We start from the raw sequence: 19,173 nt of genomic DNA on the forward strand, positions 1-19,173 counted from the left end.
TTGTTGATAATTTGTGCGACGTCATCACCTTTAAAGTTAAGATTTATATATACTGGCTTTTTATTCACCATAGTTATTTCCGTTTTCTTTTCCTTGGACCTTTTATATTTGTCAATAAACTTTTGTGGATAAAAGTTGTCTTTTAGACATTTTTCTACGTTCATTAATTCTTCTTCCAGTTTGTCGGTGGTGCATATCTTTTCTGCCCTGTAAAATAGTGTTTTAACCAACGCCTTCTTGTAACTAATTGGACAAAAACCATTGAAATTCAGGTAGAGGCCATTCCAATTACTTTTTCTATAAATTGAACGTTGGACTGTCCCGTCTCCCCTGCGTTTTATGGCAACATCAAGAAAGTGGAACATATCGTTCTGTTCGTGCTCCATAGTAAAATGTATGTTATTATGAGCGTTATTGAAGAGTTTGAGCAGGCGGATTGCATGTTGTTTATTATTACAGATAATAAATGTGTTGTCCACATACCTGGAGTATTCCGTTGTTTCACTAATTGCCTGTTTAAGTATCGTGTTTTCAAGATACCCTATAAAAATATCTGCCATAATTGGACCTAGTGGACTACCCATTGCTACGCCATCGACTTGGCGATATATGGTGTTAAATTGGAATTGAACATCTGTTGTGCATATTAGTAGTAGTTCTTTTAATTCTGGGGCTGGTAAAGGCAGGAGATCATCATTCTGACAAATTATATCAATAGTTTCAAAAAGTGGTATATTGGTGAACAAGGATGTTACATCAAAAGAGACCATGAACTTGTCGTTAACATTCAGTAGTGAACATAACACAGATTTGAGTATATTCTATTTCAAGAGCCTGAAGTAAAACAAATCGTGTACTTTCATCAAATAATCTGACTATTCACTATGAAATATTTTCTTTAACTTGGAGATATTCGAAGAAAGTTCATCAATATTCATTGTTGACCATAGAGAAAAATGTGACAAATTCTACTGAAAATCGTAATTCCTATACTTTATTTTAGAATATTTCAACTATGATTTTCTATTTCTACCCATTTCATACGAGAATTCTGATTGATTTCTTCAAACAACACAATGTATATGAATCAATTTATTTAACTTACCCCTTGTACGAGACTTGGTATGGTGTTATTTATAGCCACATAAAAGGCTTCTAAATATTTAATTAATAAGGTTTCGGTGTACGATTTTTCTAGTGAACTTTCAATGAAATATTTCGTCTACATCATCAATCATAGAATATATCTTTTCCGTTGTTATCAATATACGAAACACTGTCCTTTACAAAAGTGTTAATTTTTGTCAATCGTTTTTTGCATTAATTCTATAAGAGATAAAGGTCGCGAATGGATAGTTGAAGTTTTTGAAATTTCATATTATTTTATTGTTGTTGGATAATCTGTTTGAAAACTTGATGAAATTTAAAGTCATTTTAAAGAAGCAATATGTGAAGACCACATATACACTGAGATTTTTATAAATTCTGGCCTACTATTTGTTTAATAAAACTATTTTGTTTTGTTTTCTGATTTATTGGAAAATGCCAAGTTTTAAATCATATTTATTACCGTTGCATCTCTTCATTGTAATCTGTTCATATACATCTTGTAATTGATGATGGCTTTTGTTATGTTTTCAATACCATTCCATAGTATATACCTTTATTGATAGTGCAGTTCATCTCATTGGTCGTAGATATTGGTATTGTGAAATCGTGAGCAATCATTTCTGACGTATTAGTTGAAGGATCACTTCCAAATTATCTTTCATTTATTTTCTATTATTTGGCGTAATCATTTACCGTATGATATTTGTTCGTTGATAAATGGGAATTATGTTCTACATTACTGATGTCCTGAGAAATCGCTTAATTCAACCGGTAGTATGGTATTTTATTATTGAAGACTAAGCGAAACATATTAGTCAAGTGATACAATGTCATCCCAATTATAAAATGTAACTTTGTGTTCGATAGTACTTTTTCTATGAAATATAAGTCTACCTAAATAACTCGAAGATTTGTTTTATAACAGCAGGGACGAATAATACTATTCTAAATCTAGGAGGAAACATCTGTTCTCTCCACCTTGTTAATAACTGCCACCGGAAACTGGAGTTTCCAATCCACCGAATTTGACAGTCCAACTGCAAGTTCTAGTTTTTACCCACTTATATAAATTCTCCACGTCCCTGAACTTACACTTTATTTCACTGGTTATTTAATCTGTTAAGTTTTAAGGTCAAGTAAGTACTGTAGAAACCATTTCGAAGGAATTCGCATATGCTTTCCGTCGTATTCTAGTTATACAAATAGTGAAACACGTATTTTTTTACCTAGTTCACTTATTTGAATAACGAAGTAATGCGGTCTAGTATATTTAGGAAAATAACTGATAACACGGTTATCAGTCTGTTCAAAAAATATATAGGATGTTTCTAGTGCTGTAAAATTATGCTGATACACATAATAAACTTTCAACTTACAATTTGATTTTTTTAAAGGCTCCACAATACCTTTTAGAAAGCAGGTATTATTCTACCTTAGTCTTAAATTCATCCTAAATATTTACTGGGATAGTAGTATGCTTATGACAAATGTTGAAATATAGTTGTTTGGTGAACCATATTTCGAGCACAATTTATTATGTTTAGGCACATCATAAAATAACATCCAGTTAAAATTCGTTTGGTATGTTATCGTACGAAACCAAACATCAATCTGGTCACCTATAGTCACAAATAAGTTGTTAGTAGTTCAATTCTGCTTTTCAGAATATAGCGCCCTACGTAGTTTCACCCATTTTTTTCTGCCAATCCTGTTTGCAAAGAGTTAGAAGCGTGGATACTGACTGAACCGACCCTCAGACTGTAACATTAGTAATGTTAAGCTGAATGTGATCCATAGTCAAAGATGTCTCGCTCAAAATGAAATAATGGGAATCCCACATGAATTAAAGAAATAAAAGCTTTCATATTCAAATTTAGAACTGCATAAACAATTTTCAAGGCAAACGATGTTCACAAGCTAGTGATTGAATAATTACTCGTAACTAGAGAATTTTTGCAGCTGTAAATTATGATATTGAATGGTGAGTTTGAACATTTACATTATAATGTTGAACTTAAAACCTTTCAGTTTGTTTCTCTTTATTGCGATCTGCGACTAAGCGCTCAATGAATACGTCATATCAAGCTCGATGGCTTTGTTGGCCACAGTAATCCAGTAATAATTGGCTGACGAGTTTATGAATGAAAGTAAATTAGAGAAAATTATATTATGTTTAAAGTGTAGTCAAAATGATAGTGATATCTGAAGCTCAATAAAAATACCAGTCTCTGTATTTTGATGAAAGTACTCTAATGTTCATTCAGTTGTTTTACTGACTTCAGTATCTAATCCTTATCTCAAGATCAAGAGATTTCACCAGTTGCATAATTTATCCAACAATCTAGTCGTCACTTCAGCTACATTTTACTACGTTGATGAAATGGTAATTAATGACATCTTTGTTGAGTATGGGACAATAATACACAGTATCTAGCTAGATTCTCATTAATATGAATAGTAAATTAGTGTTATCTGTGTATTGTTGCTATATGTATGCCAGTTGGTAATAAATTAATATCGAATAGTGAATGATAAGTTGTTAAACATTGAAGTATTTATGAAACTTCTTAATTTAAAAATATAAATTGTATTAACTAGGCGATGATATATTTGTACTAAAGAGTATCAACTGTTAGTTTTTAGTATTTTAAGTCTATACGCTTATATGATCAAATGATATGTCATGAGTAGAATGGGGATATAGAGTTACTTTTGCAATCTCATGGTGCCTATCTTTTAACAAATGACGGGTATGACAATGATAAATTAAGGTAGAAATAAGGGACGGTCTGTTGTGAAGCAGCAGGAACAATCGAGATTTCGAAGACAGATGTACACTGGATTTCATTTACCGAATAAAACACTTCAGAGAATTTGGAACAAGACTGATATCGGATTTATATAATGTCAGTAGTTTTCAATGTATTCTAATGATTATCATTAAATGATCCAATCTACGAATAATGTGCATTATCACCATTCTGTTTATTATGCGCAACCCTATTTGAATTGATGTCAAATTTTTATTTACTCTTTAGATAAATACTTGAGTAGTTAATATTCGGTACATATTAACAAACAGGTCATCATTATTTTGGTAAACTATTGTCATAACTGTGCCACATAAACATTTTTCTGAAAATGTGTGATTAAACACGACTAAAATCATTTACAAATGTTTTGTTTATTAAGTCATAACCTTCAAATCGCTGTCGTAATTGTTTTATCAATAAATAAATATGATATGCTTAGATACTATTACGGGTTCACCTTACTCGGTAAACGGAACGAAGGTCAAAGATACAGTGACACGACAGGCTATTCTAATCCGTTGTCCTCGGCCCTCCTAACTAGACCAATAAGTCTTGATGAGGCGTAGAGAATGTATTCTACAAGCACCCAGAAAATACGAGGTCACTAAGCATACAAATCAAGCTTATTTATACAAAGATAGAAACACCCTTGGGAGAGACACAAAATAGCGTAATAAAAAATATTCCATCAACCAATGACAGCCAAGGATTTCCGAGTGCGAAGTGTAAGCCGTATGTCAACTAAGCGTTTCTTGGTGCGAAAACATAAAATTCAAATTTCCAGAATAAAATTACAAAATTAGGATCTTCTCCAAGTGAGTTCAAGGGATCTAACATCCTCGACAAAATAATAATGGATCAAGAAGTTACAACACATGGATAAGGTTCAATACTTTTAAGTTATATCAGATTTTCATTAAAATTTATATAAATTAACATAACTGAGAAAAATATTTCACACCTATTTACTAACTCTTATTGTCAGTAGTTGATTGGATAGTTCAAATTTCCAGTTTATAAAAATTTTAAACGACACATGAATCTATGATGTCGGGATGTTAATGTTATGTCCCGATAAGCATAATGAATGGTAACTTTGGGATCCATTTGTGGACCAATACTATACATATATTTTATCGTATAATTGTTATGTAACTAAACTATACATATTCATGTCTCTCTTATTATGAGCTTTATGATGACCTACGAACTATTATTATACGATTCACCATTCTTGAATTATTCCCTGTCTATTAATCACTACCTCCCTTATTCACAGTCACATTTGGCTAACTCGTGCACAAATGTTGTTTCACACTTTATGGTACGGTGTGGTCTGTCTGGTTGGTATATAAAGCTAGTATGTTTGAAATAAATGATTCATATCGCAGAGGCTCGGATCGGTGTTCTGGACATAACTGGCTGAGCTAGGCGGAAAGCAGGACCAATCAGGACTCTAGACTGCTCGTACGGGTTTTACGCGTCATTGGTCCGATCGATATTTCACTGCTCTCTAATTGGTGGTATCAATACGTATACATTAACAGGCCGCACCGGTCACAAGTTATAACAATTAAATTGTACTTCCAGTTTTGTGTTTAAATAACTTTATTCTTTTAATTCATACTGATAGGTTTCTGAACAAAATTACGAACTAGTGACACAGAACACGTATATAACTTGAAGGAAAACAAAAAATGCACAGTACTACTTTTTTGTTTGGCGTATGGATCAAGAAAGTTTAAAACTAAATTTCTAATGTTCATTGATACTTTCAATATAAAGACTAAAGAAGATATATTTTAATTATTTTTGTATTATTTATGTTATCTCTAGAGCTTAGAGTCTTGATTTACCGCGTACAACATGAGCACTCAAACGCTGGAACCCTCCAAGTCGCCAATGAGAAGGAACCATATTCTAATCAGTGTCAAATATGATATAAAACTCTCAGGTATTTATAGTTTTTAGTAAAACCAAAATCATCATCATAGTCATCCAACCCGCATACAGTGATCTTTAGCATTTGTTCAATAAAGAATCTACATACCGAGATTCTCGGATGTTCTTTCAAAAAGTGATTCGATGCAAAGTTTCGTCGACTTCACCCTTTGGCCATCCTCACAATTCGTCAGTGAATAAAACTGATTAATTTACTCTATAATCAAATTATGTTTTAATTCATCATGAATAGTGTCTAGAATATAACTACATGGCTAAATTATTACAAAATTCTAGTAGTCCATAATCAGAGATAAATCAACCTTAAATGAAACTAACTTATTGGAATCTTATGTTTAATTAATTAAGTTTCAAATGGACTTTTCAATGTACATTAATATGAATAAGATTTAATTGTATGATTTTCTGTTGATAGATTTCAATAAACTACGACTCTATAGATTTTTGAACGGGTTAAATCATTCGCTTATTAGATTTGAATCATTCGTTTACTATTGAAAGTATTAAACTTCTCAAACTGTAAATCACTTTCTTATTGATTAATTGTGCCAATAAAATGTACAAATGGTAATATCATTTATAACTTTAACCAACATGAAATGTTCATGTTTCTTTTTTTTGTCTTTTTTAATTTTATTTATTGAATGCTACATATTTTCAGAAAATTCGTAAACACTGAAAATTTCAATGTACATTAGTTAGTCATTTAAATATTGATCAGGATAATCATTGGAAATTACAGTATAATCTTGTTACTAAGTGTAATTCATCAAATGTTAAGTATATTCAAGAAATATTATATAATTCTTGAAATAAACAGATCAATCCAATGAATAACAATCCCATCCGTTTGTTCTGTTTGCATAAGTTGGAATTAGAGATACGATATATTGTGTAATAATGCAATCCTTTGTTAAATTATTATAATAGAAACGTGTACAGTATTCATCCGTTGCACAACTAAAATGAAAAAAAAAACAAAACAAATTTACTTGATTCATTGAATTTAATACGAAAATCTACATACTACTTAGTAGTAAGTAGGTGAAATAATTTTAAACTTTTGAAAATAAAATCAATTAGGCTGTCTATGTTTAATTTAGTTTTCTTGGATTCTTATCATTCACTCCATTCATAACCAATGGATAATATTTTAAAAGAAGTAGCCATCCATATGTGAATGTTTAAAGTAAATATAAAGTGAGAATTAAAGGTGACGAGTCTCAAATAGGACGAAACGCGCTTCCTGGATTCCACTGCTACCCACTATCCATCATTGCTTACAAAAAGCTTGTGAATTAAGGCAATATCGAGGCATACGCACAGTATGCACAAATGCCAATAATAGACTGACCAATTACAGTCTTAAACCTCAATGGGAAGATACAAGCGAAACAATACCAAGTGAATTTGAGAATTAAAGTGTTGAGAAAATTCTGAATTTTTCTATTAAGACATGGCAAATAATTTTTTAAAATAGGAATTAACTTCCTTATTGAAGTATTCCCTATCCTAGGTTATATATCACAAATTAGGTGGTATTAACTCTAATATTGTACGAGTTATATGCAAGATGGATTAAAATTATAGTTTCAGCAATTTTTTCTATATTTTCATAGGAGAAAAATTGTCATTCCTTCATTTTTAGTGAATATGCATAATTCAGTTCATCCTTAATGTCACTAATAAATATTCGAAGCACCATGAATACTTTGAGCAAATATCCCTCTCACAAAGTTTTCTTAAAGTATAAAGCGTCTATTTCCCGAATCAAAATATTCCCTGGAAAATTTAGTAACTCACTTACTTACGCCTGTTACTCCCGATTGAGCACAGGTCGCTGATCAGCATTCTACAACCCCATATATTCTGGACCATCATTTACAGTTCTATTCAATTTTTGTTCATTCTTCTCATGTCTATCTCCACGTCTCTGCGTAATGTGTTCTTTGCTCTTCCTCTCCTCCTTTGGCATTGAGGATTCCATGTGAGGGCTTGTCTTGTGACACAATTGGGTGCTTTCCTCAATGCGTGTCCTATCCACTTCCAGCGCTTCTTTCTGATTTCCTACTCCGCTGAGATCCGGTTTGTGCTCTCCCACAGTAGGTTGTTGCTGATAGTGTTTGGCCAACGGATCCGAAGTATTTTTCGTAGACAATTGTTAATAAACACCTGTATCTTGTGGGTGACGGCTTCCATGGTTCTCCACGTTTCCATCCCATACAGTAGAACTGTCTTGACACTTGTATTGAAAATTCTGACCTTGTTGTTAGTTGACTATTATTTCGAGTTTCACATGTTCCTCAAATGTAGAGATGCTGCTCTTGCTTTACCGATCCGCGCCTTCACATCTGTATCAGATCCACCCTGTTCATGAATGATACTGCCCAAATACGTAAAGGTTTTTACATCTTCCAAATCTTCTCCGTCAAGTGTAATTTGATTGGTGTGTATTGTGTTGTATCGGAGAATCCTGCTTTTCCCTTTGTGTATATTGAGACCTACTACTGCTGCTGACGCTGCTGCTACATTGATCGTCTTCTCCTGCATTTGTTGTTGCGTTTGGGATAGAAGTACCAGATCATCTGCGAAGTCTAGATCGTCCAACTGCATCCGAGATGTCCACTACGTCTCGTTCTTCCCTTCAGATGTTGATGTCTTCATGATCCAGTCGATCACCAGGAGAAAGAGAAAGGGTGAGAGTAAGCAAACTTGCCTGACACCGGTCTTTACTTCGAAAGACTCTGTCAATTTTCCTCCATGCACGATTTCTCAGTTTAATGCATCATACGAATTTTGTATGATATTGACTATCTTCTGAGGCACGCTGTAGTATCGAAGAAGCTTCCATAGTGTTGCTCTGTCCACGCTATCAAATGCCTTTTCGTAGTCAATGAAGTTGACGTAGAGTGGAAAATTGAGTAAAACACTACTAAAAGCAATTCATCATACATACTTATTTGGAAGATCCAGAGTATTCATCAAAAAAAAGTTCAGAGGGTCCCTGAAAACTCCGGGTAACATTTTTTCCAATTAGAATTAGATAGAAGTTTTTCAGAAACATCTAGTAAGTGAAGAGCCACCTGTCACTTTGTCGGTTGGTTTAATTAGCTATCCTGCTACTGAGTTTAGTAGGGTTCCAGAGTCTTTCAGGAACTCGAGGCCATGTGGAGTGGTATAAATACTTTCAATTTTCTGTAGATAAACTAACATTAGAGTAAAGTGCTCTTTCCACATTTCGTGCCTTTTCACTCGTATTCATGTCGTGTAGATTTAGCCTGGGGTTATTAGAAGAGGTTTGGAAACCGATTCAAGCGTCCGGTTAGAAGATTTATCAACACCACAGCTTTCTATTTCTGACTTCAGTGTTCTTCATGTACCGTATAATGGATGTTATTGCATCAATCAGTTTCACTTCCATGTGTTCTCAATTTGATGTGTTTAATGTCTTCAGCATATGCTGAGTTGGTTAAATGTGTCAGGTTTTGGAGTTTGACTAACTGTAATTACAAATTACAGATTTCTAAGGTTGATCAGTGAGAATCAGCAGCAACATTATCATCACTGTGTATAACTGAACTAGTCACAATAATGCAATTATAAGACTATCTTTAACCACCAGCTTACATCTCAGCATAATGCACGCGATGTTGGGTCACCTAGACTACTGGACATATCGCAACTTGGTTGATAGAATTTGATCTGCACTAAAAAAGACCTAACACACATGATATTCGTTATATCTCATTTATCAATCAATTGTACAATTATAATTTGATTTTTACCAAGTTTATTATGATATTTCGTGGAGTAATTTAACACACTCTCAGGATGTAATTTATAAATCTCTGTATGCACTACTACTTAAGCATAAAGAAATTAGCCGTTTATCTACGTTCGATAATTATTGTTTTTGTATTGAAACCTTCATTAGACAGGAACACTATCCTGGCAATAATTAATTTCATAATCAAAGAATTTGAAATAATGATGACTATCACTTTTCTGCTAATTGAGTTTAGAATATCTGCTTCAGCAGATAGAGGGAATATTATTTTTCTCAGAAAATATAACTGCTAGTTTGATAATCAATGATTCAACAGATAGAAAATTTCAAACTAACCTGTAAGCACAATATTGTAAACTTGACATAATATTTTGTGAATAACAGCCATCAAAATCTTTATTTGGTGAAAATAACACTTCAGTATTTACATTCAAACACTTTCGAAATTGTTTTAGTTGAATAAAATGATTTTGATCATGATTTGTATTTTTTTCTGTTTCACAAATTACATCAATTTCATCAGTTCTATTTAATAAAGTAGTTTGTATTTTATGATCTAAATGATTATAATATGCAGTATATTTACCATTATACTTGGATTCATTTTTATAAGAAGGGAAATTTGATTCTAATTCATGCATTAAATATAATTTAGAATTTTCATCTATCCAATTATTTACTAAATTAGAATTCTTTATCTGTGAAATATTCATTTGATTTATTTTAATCCAAAATGAATGATTTGGGAAATATTCTATAGCAAACATAAAATTTTGTCCAATAAGTTTAGAAATTCCATTGATTATTTTCCCATGATCCGAACATAATTGATTTGCTTTACAAAAATTATTTGTTTTAGTTACAATTTTAAAATTATGACTTATACTAATTTCAGTAGGATTTGAAGAATATGAAGAAATCATTGATGAACAATAAGAATATTTCTTCATGACATAATACGATATAAACAAAATAATGAATAGAGATTTCATGTGAAACGAATAAAATGAAAAAAAAGTTTTATTCAAGTTTATAAGGAAGAATTTGTTTATTCTTTGATAATTAAAACAAAATAAATGAGGATTTATTTCATTGGCCTAAATTAAAATCAGTATAAATAATAAACAAATGAAAATTGTTTTAATTATCTTTTAATGGATATATTAACTTGAATCACATAAATTAAAAGAAAGAAAAATGTTTAATTATGGAACGAAATCAATATGACTTGAATTTATGCCATTCGTCTTTTCACACCTACTTACGTACTTACGTTTGTTACTCTCAATTGAGCACAGGTCGCTGATCAGCATTCTACAACCCCATATATTCTGGACCATCATTTACAGTTCTATTCAATTTTTGTTCATTCTTCTCATGTCTATCTCCACGTCTCTGCGTAATGTGTTCTTTGCTCTTCCTCTCCTCCTTTGGCATTGAGGATTCCATGTGAGGGTTTGTCTTGTGACACAATTGGGTGCTTTCCTCAATGCGTGTCCTATCCACTTCCAGCGCTTCTTTCTGATTTCCTACTCCGCTGAGATCCGGTTTGTGCTCTCCCACAGTAGGTTGTTGCTGATAGTGTTTGGCCAACGGATCCGAAGTATTTTTCGTAGACAATTGTTAATAAACACCTGTATCTTGTGGGTGACGGCTTCCATGGTTCTCCACGTTTCCATCCCATACAGTAGAACTGTCTTGACACTTGTATTGAAAATTCTGACCTTGTTGTTAGTTGACTATTATTTCGAGTTTCACATGTTCCTCAAATGTAGAGATGCTGCTCTTGCTTTACCGATCCGCACCTTCACATCTGTATCAGATCCACCGTTTTCGTCAATCATGCTGCCCAGATATGTAACGGTCTTTACATCCTCCAAATCTTCTCCGTCAAGAGTGATTCGATTGGTGGAACACTGCATTGTTGTCTTGACATAGTTATATCTAGTTAGTTCTACCCGAAATACTTGCTACTCATTTTGAGAAATTTATTCAGCATCCATCACTATCCACTAATTTGTGCCTATTTCATATTATTCTACATATTACACAATTTCTGTTTTGTAATTACATGATTATCTCTCTCATCCCATGTTCACCATATTTATTCCGATCACTTAACTCACAATTTCATTTCACTTATAAACTGATTCAAGCTAACACTTCATATTAGCTACCTAAACATTATCGATTTGACTTTATTTTCTATTCCAAACAATCCTTAATTCACATGGTATGATTTTAAATGGTGTACTCTGCACTAAATCTGACCAATTTTATGGGTTATTAATTTGGATATATAATTGTAGGGCCTGATAAGAAATTATTGAAATGAATATTCTTCGTTCATATAATTGTGCTTTACTATGATATCAAGCAAAATATATTCATTTATCGTTGAAATTAAGCAAAACAATGATTTGTACACCTACAAAGATAAACGTTATGAATTAGGTTCCTTACCTTCAATTAATTTGTTCTTGAACCGAACAATCCAATGACATTTGACTGAATCCGATCGTTATTCAATGACTAACCCGAACATTGCTAATAAATTGAATGTATATCAGTACAGATTATATTGATTACAATTAGACTACGGAGTTTCTTACTTCAAAGCCTAATCTTATGCTTTACCTGATGTCACAAAGTATACAGGACAGTGAAATCAAATAAATAAATCAAATAAAACAATAGCGCAAGCACAATATTACTTGTATAGGTATCTTACAAAATACAGTGAGAATCACTAAGCTTAATAGTTGATTAGTTAGCAACCAACACATGTTCTGAGTTATACTGAATAAGTTAGAGATAATGATAATATTTAATTGACCAAACTAAAATAACAAATGTAAGTGAATACATATAATCAGAAAGAATTCCTCAATTATATATACTGTATATTGGAATACATTTTAAATGGTTTCAGAATTGCTTACTCATACATAAATGAAACTCAATATAGTTCATACTAATGATAAGCTTAGAGTCAATTAATTCAAATAGCTATGACATAATAGCTGTTCTATTCATAAACAATTAAATTAAGTAGCTACAAAAAGAACACAGGAAACTGAGCTACATCAAATTACTCCGCCAACTCCTGAATTTTGAATAGGTCTTGAAGGGTGATCTGAAATGTTTGTGTTGGTCAAACTGATATTATACAGTTAGGAGATGTTATGATTGTTGAGCAGGTCACAATGAGTTCTCTAGGTACATGAAGACAAGTTTTTAAAAACATGTTTCATCTCAAACACTGACGTTACACCAATTAAATTGGAAATACACGCTTACGAATACCACATGCAAACGTAAGTTCACCAGTACACTAGTCATGTGCCTTTATCAAACATTATTACTTCAATAAATTATTTCATCTCCTAGTATGCTATAAATGCTGGTTATCACAATTCGGACACAAACTACCTCTATTGTACACTTTATACCACTTCGAAAACGTCAGAAACGTATAAACTAAAATTTGTTTATCATAAGCAATTTTTTCAATATTACAAATATGTTATTTTTATTAAAAATAATCAATTCAATGTTCAATTTATTGGAAGTTATCAGGTCATACCATATACATAAGATCTACAAATATGTTTTAAAGTAAAATTTCTGAACACATTTACTAGTTAGCTCATTATTTACATTATTTAAACTGAACTAATTAGTATATTTGTTCAGAAATTTTACTTTTAAAACATATTTGTTGATGTGATTGGCATGGTGTAACTGAAATTCTTGGTCGATGTAAAGGTGTTACAATAATGTTGAGGTATTTTATACACATAAATATAAAGAAGATTAGGTTATGTTTTAAAGAATTGAAAATGAGTTTATTCAGAGCTAATTGGATTTATTTAGATGGACTAAATCTTCTAGCTGGTGGGGAAAATGACAAACAGCTGCAAGTTAAGAGAATAGATCAGGAGTATAAACTGTTAGAATTTGTGTTCCTGCAATGTCAATACGATTACTAGTAATATAAAATCATACATCATGTCAAGAGGATAATCTATTAGCCGTGTGTAGAGAGATTCTAATGAATTCCTGGAATACAATGCTCACGCTGACTTTATCTAAAAAGAAGCTAAAATTGTGACGAATAAACCGTCTACATAGAGGAGAGTTCTAATTTGAAGGGTTGTTCGCGAAAAGCGGTGATATGTATATTTCATTATCTTGGGTGTGTAGCCTTCACTAAGAGTTTCAGTGAAAAGTCGTGAGTAGCGAAGTCCGACTTGAAGTAGTTACTCATCAAAGACGATGATATCTAGTCGCACAATATCTCAAAGTGATTGAAGTAAAACACGTACACCATGATATTGCTGCTCAGTGATCTGGACGTTAAGGATTGGCGTGCAAGACTGAATGCTTTGCGCTCGATCCTCGACAGCATCGTGGGTTTTCACTGCTGAGGAGTTCAATGCGAGAAGTCTATCCGATCCTTTCTTATTATCAATGGTGGTGTGGTTGAGATTAATTGGTCATTTAAATTATGAAAATCTACTAAACATCTTTCAAGTTTTGCATTTAAATCTTAAATTCACAGGAAGCATCAAAACATTGTGATATATATATATATATATATATATATATATATATATATGATATAAACAATACTCCCATAAATAAAATGTTGGTCAATTGGCCAGTTATTAAACTATTATTGAGTAGTAAGATTTGAAATGTAAGTGGATTATAGTTCGTTTGAAACAGATGTATTTGTACTTTTATTGCCAAGGCAAATTTATTTTATCTTTTGTTGGAATAAAGTTTTCCATGAACAAAACAATTTATTTGTATAAACGAAATAGTCTTACTCAAACTCAACCTGTTATCAAAATGGAAGTAAACACTGAGTTTTTATCAAGCAAAACAAAAATCTCCAAAAATCATAAGAATTTTCTTTAATGTAAAATGAATAAATCAAAGGACCTGTGTTCTCTTTGCAAGTATGATGTTCAGCACTAGTAGTTCTGTTTTTCTATTACTTGAGGCTGATCAGTGATGTTTAATTAAGTGACATACTTCCACGGGATTACATGGATGCTTACTTTAAATAAGATAAAATGTTGGTGATTTTGTTGGGATCTGAAATATCATTCAAGTACCATCCATCAGTTTGGGTTTTTAATGCAATAGCTTCGATTGAAATACATAACATAATGTAAAATGATAAGACAAACGTGACAAGATGAGTAACCGTCAACCAATTTTAACAAAATTAAGAGCAACACTAGCATTACTGAAGTTAATAATCACGATACTAATAGCGAATCAGTGATGCACACAGATTACCACTCAATCAACTTTTATTAGATAATATTTAACAAACTACTCATTATTAATTAAGCATTTATGACCCTCACACTTTATGCTTCACATCTTCTTAGTGTGAAATTCAAGCTAGTAATTCGGTGATCATTGACGTAGAAAGTTGCACGAATGAGAGTCAACCAATGTTGCAACAGCTTAGATAAGCACAGTGATAGGAAATCAACGGAATGATGAACGTTGGATGAGGAATATTAGATCAATCGGAAATGTTATTGCACAAGAATAGATTCAAGAATTAGAAGCATGAAATGATACTCATCTAAACATTTCAAAATATATTAAGAATAACTTCAACCTTACTACTGAGACCGAATTTTGACCATGTCACCAGTCGGTTATTGTGCAACTCCAAACGTAACTCAGACTGTTAGGCCAATATTAGCATGTACTAGATTGAGTGGTGTGAACATGTCAGCAGAAGAATAGGTTATGTCCACCAAGTCAATGCTAACCTACTTTGATATCTGGATTGAATCACAAGTTACAAACTTCACGGACTCATTCAAGTGACACTTCCTTGGACTCTACAAATACACAAATAATTATATTCCGGTGTTTATTATAACGTTTTAATAATTCATAAACACGTTTTACATATTGTGAAACATTCCAGTCAGATGAAATGATAAGGAGGCCTGCTTGAATAGCTTTGCTACCCAATTCGTGCCATCTCGATATTTCAACAGGTTATCTATTTTTATGTTTGTTTTAACACATCATTATGCCTATTAGTCTCATAACCTATTCACGTGTGTTTGTGAAAAGTTTCCGACATTTCGCTGTACAACTTATTAAACAACTCAGTCAGAGACGTCATGGTTGCTGGCAATATTCATCGTAAAGAATATACATTATTCAGATGTCGATTCCCGAACTTCAAACATCTGTTTGGCGACCACTCTGTATTTGTCGCAAGGATCAATCAAGAAATAAGAAACGGAAGCTTGTTGAAATATTTGTGCTGTGAATTCTATACTGTACCAAAACTATAATATTGAATAATGCCACTAATAATAGTAATAATAATACTCCATATTTCTTTGATGAAAAAAGCCAATGTGATTGAGCACATCATTAAACCTTGTTTTCATATTTTTCTAGATATTTGTTTATGTACTTTTACATTTTTATTGACTTGTAAATGGTCATTATTACTTAAAGTACTCGTCACTGCTAACCAGTGATGCATATACAATATTTATGTGTTTAATGTGTTAGACAACAGAAAATAAGGAAAATTGTGAACTGTGAACCAATTCAATTTATTTCAACTTCAGTTGGTCTCCTCAACATTTACGTATATGGACCGTGACATTAAAAGTTTGATCTCTTATTCCTTCTTATTGTTGTCTGAAATTACTATACTGATTATAATTATTTATTAAATTAAACGTTTACTAGATTAGACAAACTTTGATATAAACATGTCAGTGATTGTATATAAATAAATGGGGGCATTCAGCTGATGCTTACGAAAACGAATCCTTAGTGCAAGTGTTGAAGGCCATTACTCACAGATGTAATGATAAGCTAATTCTTAGGCTGTTGAATACAGAGTCTTAGTTAGGCCAATGTCAGAACATGTGGGCTATTCAGTATGAATAATTCCATCTGTTTCCGAAATGTAAATTAACGCCGTTAGTATACAAATCGAAGAAGTCAATACAGTCTATTAAAGAGAAAAAAAAGAGAGAGATAAATAACATAATAAACAGTAGCTAGAGGACAGGAAAAATGATTCTTTTATAAATTGTCTAAATAGTCTCTACCTAGAGTCAATTTCAGATGTAGAAAGTCACTAAACTTAGTATAGATAAAAAATCAAAACTTGGAAACTTGATCATGAGCTAAGTAACTATAGGTGTACTAGGAACTCAGAAAGTGGGGATGGACTGATGGTCAAATGAGGTGCATAGTAGCCTTATCCTCATTTAGGCTTGTATATGTTCAAATCATGTAAGACTTTGATTTAATCCATTTGGTAGATCAAGTGTTATTTTAGTCCATAATAATTTCAATACTTATTTTACACATATCATTAAGCTTGTGTAAATGAGTATGTTTGATTAAGTGCAAGCTGAAGCCTACTCACTTACTTCTCTTGACTAGATAAATATTAATTACCTAGAAGTTTGATGAACCATTCGTGCGCGTTATAGGTTATGTTGTTGAACTACATCTATTAATTCATCTCTCTCACCACGCACTGGCCAGTCACCTAGTTTGATGTGTTTGAAATAAACTGTTCTGCCTATTTCGTCTGACTACTGAAATTTATAGAGTTCAGGAATCATGGTAGTAACGGTTGTCTCATCACTCAACATAAGAAGTATCGCAATAATCGTAGAGATATCTGTAATAAGTATATTCATAAATTAATCATGACGTCACGTGTTAGGACCCGAGAAACATAATGAATGGCAACTTTGGGATCATTTTATGGACCAACACTAAATGTATATTTTTATCGTATAATTGTTAAATAACTAAACTATTCATATTTCTCTTATCATAAACTTTATTTTGACCTAGGAACCGTTATTATACATTTTACCATTCTTGAATTATACCCTGTCTATTAGTCACTACCTCCCTTATTCACAGCTACATTTGTCCAAATTTTGTCCAAATGTTATTTTCTATTTTATGCTACGTTGTGGTCTGTTTGATATACTCAGTATGTTTGAAATATAATGATTCGATTTTTTTTGTTAAATTTATTCAAATCAACACTCCACAATGATGATACACATTTAAAACTAACAAACTTCTATTTTATTTATAAGTATATTGAACATATGAGTATTTAATGTTGCCATTTGAAAAGTTGTAAGTAGCTGTGACTCCTGATGAACTAATGGGTCATGAAGATATCAACATCTGAGGGAAGCATGGGATAAAGTGGACAGCTGGAATGCAGCTGCACGATCTAGACTTCGCAGATGATCTGGCTCTGAATAATTTATATACTTTACGATGAATATTGCCAGCAACCATGACGTCTCTGACTGAGTTGTTTAATAAGTTGTACAGCGAAATGTCGGAAACTTTTCACAAACACACGTGAATAGGTTATGAGACTAATAGGCATAATGATGTGTTAAAACAAACATAAAAATAGATAACCTGTTGAAATATCGAGATGGCACGAATTGGGTAGCAAAGCTATTCAAGCAGGCCTCCTTATCATTTCATCTGACTGGAATGTTTCACAATATGTAAAACGTGTTTATGAATTATTAAAACGTTATAATAAACACCGGAATATAATTATTTGTGTATTTGTAGAGTCCAAGGAAGTGTCACTTGAATGAGTCCGTGAAGTTTGTAACTTGTGATTCAATCCAGATATCAAAGTAGGTTAGCATTGACTTGGTGGACATAACCTATTCTTCTGCTGACATGTTCACACCACTCAATCTAGTACATGCTAATATTGGCCTAACAGTCTGAGTTACGTTTGGAGTTGCACAATAACCGACTGGTGACATGGTCAAAATTCGGTCTCAGTAGTAAGGTTGAAGTTATTCTTAATATATTTTGAAATGTTTAGATGAGTATCATTTCATGCTTCTAATTCTTGAATCTATTCTTGTGCAATAACATTTCCGATTGATCTAATATTCCTCATCCAACGTTCATCATTCCGTTGATTTCCTATCACTGTGCTTATCTAAGCTGTTGCAACATTGGTTGACTCTCATTCGTGCAACTTTCTACGTCAATGATCACCGAATTACTAGCTTGAATTTCACACTAAGAAGATGTGAAGCATAAAGTGTGAGGGTCATAAATGCTTAATTAATAATGAGTAGTTTGTTAAATATTATCTAATAAAAGTTGATTGAGTGGTAATCTGTGTGCATCACTGATTCGCTATTAGTATCGTGATTATTAACTTCAGTAATGCTAGTGTTGCTCTTAATTTTGTTAAAATTGGTTGACGGTTACTCATCTTGTCACGTTTGTCTTATCATTTTACATTATGTTATGTATTTCAATCGAAGCTATTGCATTAAAAACCCAAACTGATGGATGGTACTTGAATGATATTTCAGATCCCAACAAAATCACCAACATTTTATCTTATTTAAAGTAAGCATCCATGTAATCCCGTGGAAGTATGTCACTTAATTAAACATCACTGAT

General features: G+C 32.3%; 1 protein-coding gene across 1 annotated transcript; it reads right to left on the reverse strand.

The window, feature by feature from the left end:
* Nucleotides 1-6,706: 6,706 nt before the first annotated feature.
* Nucleotides 6,707-10,622, reverse strand: MS3_00010180 (uncharacterized protein; the record flags this gene model as incomplete). The annotated part of the gene is made up of 2 exons (XM_051218540.1): nucleotides 6,707-6,845; nucleotides 10,009-10,622. 2 exons carry the CDS (start codon nucleotides 10,620-10,622, stop codon nucleotides 6,707-6,709), a joined length of 753 nt encoding a protein of 250 aa, XP_051074684.1.
* Between the last annotated feature and the right edge of the window lie 8,551 nt (nucleotides 10,623-19,173).

Source organism: Schistosoma haematobium, chromosome 1 (assembly GCF_000699445.3).
Source record: "Schistosoma haematobium chromosome 1, whole genome shotgun sequence".
NCBI classification, from domain to species: Eukaryota; Metazoa; Platyhelminthes; class Trematoda; order Strigeidida; family Schistosomatidae; genus Schistosoma; species Schistosoma haematobium.